Source organism: Chelon labrosus (genome assembly GCF_963514085.1).
Source record: "Chelon labrosus genome assembly, chromosome: 3".
NCBI classification, from domain to species: Eukaryota; Metazoa; Chordata; class Actinopteri; order Mugiliformes; family Mugilidae; genus Chelon; species Chelon labrosus.
Genome location: NC_140339.1, coordinates 21428886 through 21441049, shown reverse-complemented (window position 1 = coordinate 21441049; position 12164 = coordinate 21428886). Strand labels below are relative to the sequence as shown.

The 12164-nt window shown below is 40.2% G+C and overlaps 1 protein-coding gene across 1 annotated transcript; it reads right to left on the bottom strand.

Moving 5' to 3' along the window:
• Positions 1-1749: 1749 nt before the first annotated feature.
• LOC311510055 (uncharacterized protein) lies at positions 1750-4621 on the bottom strand. Its single transcript, XM_084574985.1, has 2 exons — positions 4237-4621; positions 1750-2915 (listed from the first exon to the last, which is right to left on the bottom strand). The coding sequence occupies exons 1-2, from the start codon at positions 4576-4578 to the stop codon at positions 2583-2585; spliced, it is 675 nt and encodes a 224-aa protein (XP_084431111.1). The 5' UTR covers positions 4579-4621; the 3' UTR covers positions 1750-2582.
• Positions 4622-12164: the final 7543 nt, after the last annotated feature.

Genomic DNA, 12164 nt, shown 5'->3' with positions numbered 1-12164 from the left:
TCCACCCTCCCTTCCTCACAGAACCACACCTAAGCACACTCACTACTAAACACCATCTCCAGGGCGGTATGTTTGTGCCATATGACAATCTGAATCCCAGTTGGAACGTGCCCATCACCATGAGAGGCAACGAAACGAACCAATCAATGTTCTTCACCAGAAGCTGTTTCCACCAATAGCAGCGGGATGCTGTTTCATCGTAGTAGCCAGCCTTTCATTGTGCAGCAATGCTGCAGCTGGAGTGGTGCTATGCTCTCAGACTCTGACACAGGGATTTATTATTTTGATTAACAGAGAACAAGACATAGTATTTATTAAGAATAATAAAGAATACATCTTAAAGAAAAAGGCAAAAGAATAATAAAGCAGCATCGATATGACCTGTACAGTACACACACTACTAAATGTTTGCTGACTGTAACTATACCAACTACACACATCACACCATCATTACTGTAAATTTACTGAAATGTGTATTATCGCATCTCACCTCAGCAGGAAGAAATTGAGTGTTGATCCTTAGTACGCAGCTTGTTAGCAATCTGTAGTCTGGTCCAAACAGGCTGAGTCTGTGCGCTGGTCTTCTATATGGACTTTCAGGCGATGACTCTGTGCAAACTGGGCAAGAACATCCTGATATGCATCTCAGTCCAGCTGTAGAAGCTACATGTAGCCACAGTTAGCAGCCCCCAAATGTCCCATGATAAACACATCTATCTATCTATCTATCTATCTATGTATCTATCTATCTATCTGTCTGTCTATCTATCTATCTATACTAAAGACACTGAAAGGCTGACATAGCTACATGGCTGTAGTGCAGAAGCAGGAAGCCGGTACACGCTCTGGGGATATCACCGACAGAAACCACAACCATCACCCCACACAGCACCCAATGACATGAAAGAAGGGAAGCTGGGGGATGGGAGGGGTGGATGAGAGAGGGGAGGAAGGGAGGGAGGGAGGGAGGGAGGAGGGTAGAATGGGGATAAATAGAGAGGAGAGGAGAGAGGAGAGGCAAGGCAACACATTCACAAATTGGTCTAATACACAGACCTTATTAATGAAATGCATAGAGATATGAATGAAAACATACAGATATTTGTGAATGGTGATTTCTGAAAGAATAACACTAAAGCGGATGTCTGTCATTATCCCATCCAATCCCTGACCGAGGCCTGGATGGAGAGGGAGGAACTTGTTGAGACAGAAAAGCGATTGGGTTTATTTGTAAGTGAATGACTTGGCAGCTAACAGAAATTAATAGCATCACTGCAGCTAGAAAATGCTCTGGGAAATGGAATTGGAAGATAACTTCTATTGCTGAAAGCTATAGGATGCAATGAATACGCTGAAACATGAAAGAGGCAGAAATATTTTAGTTACCTTGAAGAAAAATAAATTTAAAGGCCAAACCAGTATTTTGTTACACTGTTGTCCATAAAGTTGGAATAAAATATGTTTTACCTCTTGAAATGATTGTGACATTGATGTTTGTGATTTATTTTGGATGGTGTGTATCTTATCAAGACATGTCCTTCTCTTCCAAACATATAACTAATGAGCATAAACAGGAATAAAAAGAGAAATGTGTCTGAAAATAAAATTATTCTAACTTTATGGGAAACAGTGTATTAAATTCATACAAAAATAGAAACGTTATCCAAATAGATTTAACAGCACAATAATTCATGACTCACTTTATGGGTGATAAAAAAACAAAAAAAAACAAAGTAAAAAGAAATCATCTGGAGCAAGAAAATATTTATTTGTAAAATATATACAGTAGAAAGTTATTAGACAATGAGCTTTGTCTATTCTAAAAAAAATATTTGAAATAATTCTGCCAACGCTGGCAAGCAGAGTAAGTCTGGGACTTTCCAAAAGGTTAAAAAACAAAAGAAAAAAAAAAAGAAACGTAATCAACACAAAAAAATGTGTATACCAGTTGGTACTCTGCCATCAGACAATATTTGTTACCCTCTAAAGGGTTGCGGGGGGCTGGAGCCTATCCCAGGTATCATTGTGTATCCTGGACAGGTCTACCAGCCCATCACAGGACTAACACAGAGACAAAATGACCATTCATACTCACATGCACACCTACAGTGAATTTACTGTACAGTCACCAGTTAAACAAGCAAGTCTTTGGACTGTGGGAAGAAGCTGGAGCATCCAGAGATAACCCTCGAAGCCACAGGGAGAACATGCAAACTCCACAGAACCCTCTCGGCCTGGCATAGCTAGACTCAGTCCTCATCAGAATATGAGTCTGATGACACACCATGTGGATTTTATTATGGAGCATGTTTCAACCCCTACAGAGAAAAAATACCTCTGTACACAATTCAATAATCGTACAAGCTATCAGTCATTTTATGGCACGTGGCTCAACATGTTTTAACTCAAAATGTAACTGAGTACATATTCTAAACATTAAAAACATGTAACAAAAAATTGTCTCCATGGCCATAGTGAATAACCAACACACATATACAGTACAACTTTTTACAAGCTGCTGCTGAATGCTTGTGAGTCATTGTGGATATGGTATAACAGCCCGTTACCTCCGTCAGAGCACTTTAGTCCTCAAACTCTGCAGCATAAAGCACTTGCTGGAATTTCATCCGCACCTCCATTCTTTTTTTAATAGTAAGCCTCTTCAATGAGGGCAGGAGGCTAAGCAGAAACAGTTCATCTTCATCTCTGACATTGGGGAGGGCTTCTGGAGAACTTATCTCAGTCTCTGTGGCTGTTTGCCTTTTGCGTTTATGAGACGGCCCTGTATCCTGATGGTTGGTTGGACATGACTCCACAAGAGGAACACTAGTACTAACAACAGGTACCACCACAGAGCAATGCACCTTCTCGTCTTTATCTTCGTCTTCCTCCGGGTCATCTGCCCTTCCAGATACCTGTGGGGCATGAGAACAACATATAGTTACTGGTTAATGGACAACAACTCACTTTGTTGGTAAACTAGTAGAAAAACTATTTATATTAAAAGGAAAATATTAAAAAGAAAAACTTCCATACATTTCCTTGATGACTAATTTAGAGTCTGTGCCCACGGTTGTTTCCAGTTCGATTGCCCATCAGACCACAGTCTGATCACACCCACACACAAGCTCTAAAATTAGTTTAATCATATATAGTATATGTGTGTGGGCATGTTTTTCTATATTCATGGGGCACGTCTACCTTTTTATGAAACAGACACTGTATGCCACCATTTAAAGGAGGATTATGTGCCCTGATCACATATTTATGTTATATTGTGTATTCATATACATAAAAACCTAATTTGAAAATGCATCAGTTTCCCATATCATGTAAATACTATGGCAGCCTGCCAGAGTCTAATTTACTCCACCATAGTCTCATAACAAATCAGAAATATTTTTGCACGTTTCAAACAATGTTGTGCTTGTGTTAAGTTTCCTATTGCTCCTGAAAACATTTCTCCCTGCTTTGAGAGTTTTTCAAAACCCAGAGGAAAAGACTACTAGCTTAACTTCATAAGCACTATCTGGCAAAGTTAGACTGATAGTCATCTGTTTACTATAAATTAAAATAAATTAAACTTTATTTAACCTTACATACATTTGTCCATACAATGTCACGTCTCAACAGGATTCAAGGAGTTTTATTGTCATTACACACATGTTGGTACATGAGGTGGAACGAAATTAGTTACCCTGGTCCCGGTGCAAGCCAAAGCAGAAACAGTAAAGGCAAAAGTATAAAAATAGAATAAAATTAACTAAGTATGAAAAAATAGGCAAGTAAGTAATGTATAGAAAATAGAAAACGCAACAATATACAGCAGGAAAACGCAAACAATAAACAGCTTGTTTAGCTTTCTTTTAGATTAACTGCACAGGGTGCTGCGAATATTGGCGAATACTGGTTACTAGTATTTTTCAAATATAATTTTAATTCCTCTGTAAGCTGGTTGTTGGCTTCAAACTGCTTTTATTTTGAAAAACTGAAGCGGATATTGAGTGAGACAGACGCTAGTATAGATGTCGCTGGATGTTTTGAAGAAGTGTTTAGCCTTTTAGAAAATCACAGTTAATGACATTTAGTTATGCTTATATTATTGGCGGTAGTCTGTCCCCACAGGCCCCCAAAAAAGGTACCATTCGTTAGCTAATGACGCCAAGCTAATACAGCATGTTAACGTGAAAGACATGACAACATTTATGCAAACGACACACAGACGAACACACGCACCTCTCTGGTCTCCCCCATGCAACTCTCTACCCTGGGTTTGACATAGGCGCTGAGCCAGGCCAGCTGGTTGTACAATACCGGGACCTGCCTCTCTACCGGGTTGTCGTCGTCGTCCAGCAGAGGGAAGTTTCTCTTGACGAGTCGCTTTTTCGCTTTACAGAACTTGTCGCGTAGGTTTTTCCATTTCAGTTTTACCTCTTCCTCCGACTTTCCCATGGCGACAGCGATCTCTTTCCAGGACAAATGCCCCTTCAGGTTGTCTTTGTAGTCCCGCCGGGACTGGTCGTACAGATTCGGGTGTTCGCGTATCAAGTCCGCCAGTTTCTTTTCGACAGTGTTCATTGTGTTTTACTCCACCGCGAAGCCCTTTCGTCGGCAGACAACGATCTCGGTTCGTTTTTCTCGGCTCAAGTCGTCAGAAGGAAGTGCGAAGCTACAGATATTCAAAATAAAACCACTAACACGAACGTCTCCTGTTGGCTTTGACTGAATAAAATAACACATTTTGTTTGGAAATGGGAATGGCAAATGCTCACTCACCATACATTACATTTTATTTTGATAAATTACAATACATGGTACATTCATTTAAAGCATCACCACATGATTTCAAATGGGAAATAAATAGTTAAAATATTAAATGTGCAATAATTAAAATTATCAAGCATGGATGAGGTGGTACTTATACCACAAATGAAAATGTATTATGTTGACACGGCTGTTACATACTCTGCAAGAACAGAGAAATTCGTTCATTTTCTCAAGGTGGCAAGAACATGAACAAAGTTCATTCTGGCCAGGTCATTTATACTTCATGAGAAACCATCAGTGTTGGGCACGTTACTTTTAAAAAGTAATTAGTTAGTTATTAGTTACTTCTCCCAAAAAGTAACTGAGTTAGTAACTGAATTACTCCACTATAAAAGTAACTAGTTACCAGGGAAAGTAACTATTGCGTTACTTTAAAAAAAAAATGTTTAAATACGTCTGAGAATTTGATTTCTTTTTCCTGATATTATGTACACTACAGGTGTACGTTCTTGCCTTTTACCTCAATGAGGTTAAAGTAGTGCCTATACTTCCACCTTGAAAACGGCAACTTTACCTCTGAATGCTCGGGAAAAACAAAATCACATTCGCAGCTCTTGTGGCTGGCTGACAGCGCAAGTAACGGCGGAAATAGTAATTAGTTAGATTACTCGTTACTGAAAAAAATGACGCTGTTAGTAACGCCGTTTATTTTAACGCCGTTATTCCCATCACTGGAAACCATAGACTGTAAACTCAAGTGCAGAACCCCTGGGAAGTCCTCATAGGGCCCTACCACTGAGTCACACACACTAAGCATGATGGGAATCTGACAGAAACCACAACAATAACAATACAGAGAATGCACAGTGGCAGACGATGGCAGAGATGGCAGTTTTCGAGTTGATGGAGGAGGAGGAGAAGGAGGAGACCAGGAGAAGGAGGCAACTGTTACCAGTTGTGATTGGTCTTGAAGGATGACTCTGTGGCCGTTCCCTCGCCGGGACAGATGTTTGACATTACCCAGGACTTTTGAAGGCTGTGAAACTTTCCCAATGTTGTTGGGGCTATCGATGGGAAACATATAAAAATCAAAGCCCCACCAAGAGCACTTATCAGTTCTAAAGGTCAGCACTCTATTGTTTAGATGGCTGTGTGTGGTTCACGATAGTTTACATCAGGGTCTATGGCAAAGTAAGTGATGGTGGAGTGTCTGAAAAGAGCTCCTTTGGGCCTCCGCTCAAGAACAGGCGACTTCTTCTGCCACCACCGGCACATCCCCCTGGCACAACCATCAAGGCTCCAAATGTGTTTGTGGGAGATGCTGCATTTCCCCTGCGTTGCAACCTCAGGCGCTCCTATTTATTTTTGTTTTGAATAGTGAACCAATGGTTCCCAAACCAATATTTCTATACTATATTTATAGAACCGAACATATATCACATCAGATAAGTTTGCTTAATTTTCTCTCATTAACTGAATAAAAGTGAGCTGTATTTCAAAATTGTGTTCAATTGAACACTCCTCTATATCTTTCCTTTGTTTTCTCTACATGCACTAAAGACTCTTATCGAAAGTGTCATAATGTTAAGACTTTGGCCTGTACTTATTTGATTTGCTTGCTGTGGTTCAGTTGTTCATTTAAAGCTTATGTTAGATATATGTTAAACAATAGTAATTATATTTTTGTATGGAAAAATAAGGCTTTTCTGAAAACAGTGAAATAAAAATTGCTTACCAACACACAAACAATTCATAATTGCTAATGGCTCTGAGTTAAACTAAATGAAGAGACATTTGGGAGCCATAAGAGCCGGCTCTTCCAAGGGAGCCTAAGTTGGAAGGAGATGAGTCTCTGAAAAGAGCTGGACTTCCCATCACTAGTCTGGAGCGTCTCAATGTTTAGCGCCTGGAATGCACAAACTTGATTGGCTGAGTGATATCACGTGGGATGGCTTAACTCGCTTGCAATTGGTCTGTGCGTTTCCTCATCCACTAAACCACTACCTAAAGCTGCGCCTGTTAAAATGGAAGCGCCCTGTTTTAAATTGTAACCTTTTGTTTTGGTTGTAGGTGCGGGTCCGTATGGGACAGCTTCTGGATCCGGACCGCGGTCCCCTGTCAGTGACTTATGTTGTATACTGTTTGACTCATGATGGAACACGTCGTGACCACAAAATCGGTATGAAATAGTACATGAAATGACCATCATTGTTAACTTACTTTACTCACAGTCCCTCTCCCTCACTCAGGCAGATATCTGGTGGGCACTATTGCTTACCTCGATTTGTGAAACAGTCGTGTTAATGGCCGTGTCACGGTGTTTAATGTGAGCGTCGAGCCACAGCAACGAGGTGTACAGTAATGGGATTGTCTTCCTCCCGTCGGGGTCACCATTCTTCTTTAATTGTACACGCCGTTTGGCCTTTGCGAATTTGTCTCGAAGGTATCTCCATCTTTTGCGACACACGCGCTCGTCTGTGCACAACGTTCGGGCTACCTCCCTCCACGAATTATTAGCCATTTGTGTGTCTTTGTGTTCCTTACTAGATGTATTATATAGGTTATCATATTTCCTCACCTCCTCGGCCAGCCGAGTCTCAAAACGATCCATTGTACAACCGGAAAAGGGCGGGAATGACAACATTCCACGTCTCCGCATTGATCACGCCCACATCCAATTTCTGACCACTCACAGAATAGTTATAGGAAACCACGCGAGAAGAAAGTTCTGTCCAGATGATGTGGCGAGAACTGGTCGAGAACAGTTCTCGCGAGAACAGAATGGCGTCATTCTCTTCTCGCAGCCCTGGAAGAGAACACATTTCTCTGCTTACAAAGTATCTAACAAGCTGGGTTAAAATGAGCTGAAAATCAAAGCCAGCTTGAAAGCATACCTTTTAAGCTCGTGTAATAAACAGTAGTTTGTACACACATTTGTTGTATGACGCCTATATGACTAACTTGTTAAGTTCTTGTTAAATCTATGTCAAGAATAAGCAGCTGTTAAGGTTGATGCCAGACTCTGACTCAGCTGTGTTTCCTGTCTTTCTACATTAGATGGCGTATTTGCTCTTTTCTATTCTCCTTTTCTGCTGTCTCAGTTAATAGCTGAGATGTTTCAGTAAACCAGGAGTGCTTGGTTCTGGATCAGCACTTTTCTGTCTTTCTTAAATATAAAAGTATTTGTATTCTTTAAACATTCTTTACATTAGTGTGATTACATTTTGTCTTTTATTTTTCTCTATGTGTCATTGGGGCTTAAAAATATTTGTATTTATGCTACTGAAATACGACAATTGTAAATACACACCAGGAGTGCTGTTTTGGGTACATATTTCATAACTAAACATTTGCTATCAGGCAACAGATAACATGATAATGAAAATATCCTTAAAAAATCCAGTAGTTCACAAAAAAATCATTCGGCTAGAATTCTATTTATTAATCAATGCACATGTAAGCTGCAGTCAAGGATGTCCCTGTCATTGTATTTTTTTTCCTAGACTTGCATTTGTATTTAAATAACCACAATTAGTCTGAAAGCAAACATGTAAACACTGGCTGCACTAACCCTCAGTGTTACCATATTTGGATGCAGCCTGTTTGGATCTTCTTCTGTGGGACAACCTGTGATTGTCAAAGGGCAGAATTCAAAAGCAGGCTAATTTAAATCATTTTAAATGGTAACCACATCAAGACTCCAGACGGGTGTGATGAATACTTACATCAGAGCATCAAATTTCATTTACATGTGCCGAGCTGTGACAGATCAAACATCGTCTCTGCTGGAGGCAGTCTAAGTGTCACCTGGAAGACTTAGGACAGATTACAGGGACAGCACAATGGATAACAGCAATTAAGAGGACATCGGCTATTATCATAGGGATGTCACATGTGACTGCACACAGTGACTATTATAGTGTAACTGTCTAGACTACCTACATACGTCCCACAAGAGGTGCCACACTGTTATTATTGGGATCCAAAGTCAAGACACCTACATTTAAATGGATGACACTGATTATACGTATACAGCAAACAAACAACAAACCTGTTTTATTTAAATTTAACTGATAAACAAGGAGAGCTGTTGATACAGAAATAACTCATGACAAATAGATGCAGCCATTGTTTAAGGATATATAGAGGGACTTTTCTGTTTATATGCAAAGAAATCTGATTATATATGGGAACGCAATGCATGCTCTTTTTCTTTGAGTTTTGGCTTATCAGGGAGATAAATCCACTAATATGGAAACATTTTTATCAGATCAACATCTCACTGCTGCGGTGTTTGTAGCAGACTGCCCATCAGCTGAGAGTCCACGATGATGAGCTGAAGCAGCAAGTTTCCTTCTGGTAACATGAGACCTCATCAAATAGAAAATTGCAACTTTGCAGATAATGAAAGATGCATGATTCTTGTCTGAGGTGAAGAGACACAGTCGATGAAATGCCACTTTGGGAAGAAAACATTGCACACAGCCTTTCATTTTTAATAAGGTGTTGGTCTTTTTCAGAAAAATACTTTATATAAGAGACACTTTGTCTATCTATTTTTAAATGTACTGAATATCTTAAGTCTTACATTTTGGGTATGTCTAATTTACTCATCAGCTCTTGTTGCACATGTCTCCCCAGACACAGTTTGTAGTCAAGAAGGAACAATGTTGACAGCAACAACCTGCACATTTTGCTAACGTTTGTACAGCATTTACCTAGAGGGAGCCAAAGAGACTCAACCAGACAGACGAGCACACACACAAAAACAGAGCCAAAATCAAATGCAAGCACAACAGAGTTGTAGAGTTACCACTGGGCTTAGTCATGATAAAACATCCACTTGATAGAGATGTTGTTTCATAGGACTTTAATTTCATATGTTGACATTTTGCAACATGTTCCATGTGTATCCGCAGGTATTAACAAAACAACAAAACATTTGTACAGGTCAAACACCTTATTTACTTTGACAGATGGTTGCTGCTGTGTTGTAGCCAAGAGACAGTTTAATTTGTCTGTAGCATCAACCGTATAAACCGCAGCGTACCCCAATGCTGACTGCACAGATCGACTGCAGTGACAGACAGTAACCCGCTCTAAGCATTTTGATGGGATGGGTCGCTCTCTGCCTGCCAGGCGGTCCAGGAATTTGAACCGCTGACCCTCTGGTCACGAGGTCACTGCTACGAACATTTGGCTACTGTCCTCCACAAATGTTTAGATTCTGTTCTCTGCTGTTTGCATGCTTGTCCTTGTTGCCCTGTTGGAGTATCCTGTTGCATGGTGAACCCAAAAGTTTCCATTGAGTTTAAAATAACACAGTTCATCTGAAATAAGTGTGTGTTTACAAAGACTGCCACAGTCTTGATACAAATAAATGGGTTTGTGTCCATAATGCTGTTTGTCGGCTGTGTTATCTCCCCTACGGTGGGTGACTCAACGTCCCAAGTCGTCTGGACAAACACTTTCTGTCAGCCACACACGCACATCCTCTGAAGTGAGAGTGACATATTTATCTTCAGAGGAAAGGAGGAGGGAGAGCAGAGAAGAGATACACGGCCTAAAAGCAGACGTCAGGCAGGTACTCATAGATAAATCTGTGAGTAAGTGTCACATGATGCAGATCAGTGAAACGGCAGGATCTGTAAATGGGACGTTTAATGAGGAAAATCAGGGACTAACCTCTAACTGCTCTCACACAGTGTTGTCAAGGAAACAGTTTTTATCATTCTCGACTAAACCTGATAATCTGTATATCTGGTGAGAAGGAGAGACATTTTCCAACCGAGTCATCCTTTGGTATCTCTGAGTGTGTGTGAGCTTGTGTGTCTTTGTGTGTGTGTGTGTGTGTGTGAGAGTGTGTTGTTGCAGAGCAGCTCTTTCCCAGACCAGTGATAAGTGTCACCTCAGTGGGGGCTTTAACACCTGGGTTGGTGTAAAGGCAGGCTGGAGGATGGAGGGGTGGTGGGTGAGAAGTCTGGGGTTCGCACCTCATTGACGATAGGAGATGATCCTGTAACTAACCTCCTAATACATACACACACAAACACACACACAAACACACACACACACATACACACATACAAGCGGTCTTTAGTGCATAATAAAGAAAGATGCCGCCATCTTTGCTAGTTTTAGCCCAATAATGTCATTGGTTCTCTTGAGATAGGTGACACATTATAGAAAAATCTCAATTCACTTATTTTCTCCAACATCTGAAATCTCCCACTTGCCACATAACACTGTGCAAGTTATACTGCCATCAAATCAATAAATCAATAATAATATTAGCAATAACCATGCTTCCTTCCATTAGAAAGGCTGCACACTGTCCTATTTTGGATGCCAAAGTGTCCTTTAATGCACCAGCAAGTAAAAACAAAGCAGTCCTGCTTGCAGCTGTGTCATCGTAAGTAGGTTTAAAATGTATTCAAGCTGACTTTCTAAACACTGATTGCTGCTTGGAAGTTACTTTGGAAAATGCTATGCTGCTGCCCCGACTGTATGAGATTCATTGCTAAAACAATAAAAACCCAAAGGAATCATCTTCTAACTCTAATGGTTGCCATCATGTTATGAAACTGGATGATATTTTCTGTGACATTTTCATTGCACGGCACATTACTTCAAATACAGAATATTACATTGGTATTATGATATAATAAACATGTCTGATAATGATTGGGACATCTTAGGCCAGAATCTGAGGAGTATAGTTAAACTGTCAGTGCTCACGCAGTTGGGGGGATGATGAGGCCCTATGCTGTAAATGTGCCAATCCTTTAAATCCTCTCTCTCTCTCTCACACACACACACACACACACACACACACACATTTCCTGTTCCTTTTTTGGCGGATACATGCTAAAGAGAGACTGGGCCTCATTTGTACTATTTAAGTCTTCTGTGAGACTCGGGTCTTCCTTTTTCTGCCCCACTCAGTGTTTTACTCATCCTCTGGGTGTGAGTATTGTGAGTACTCTCTCATTACCTCTACGTCTCTTTAGGGTTTTCACACGGACCTTCTTCTGCAGACACAATCATAACAGTGATAAGGTTAGAGATACATGCTCGGAAAGAGGAAAACAGATAAACCTTTTGTCTTGTTATCACCTATACTGTGTGTCAAAGTTGCAGATTCAACAAGTGATTCAGTCCTTACATTTTTTTTTTTTTCATTTTCTGATGTCAGGTGAATAATGATTTTGCTTCAGTTCAAATATATATTATTTATGTTGCGTCAATAACAATCCAAGCCTGTCCGAGCTGTCTCAAGTTACTTGACCGAACCCAGAGTCTGAAACAAACAGAGCAAGAGCTCATACATCTGGATACAGCATACTAGCAACATATACAAACAAAAGTACATGATACTAGGTGATACGTGATACATG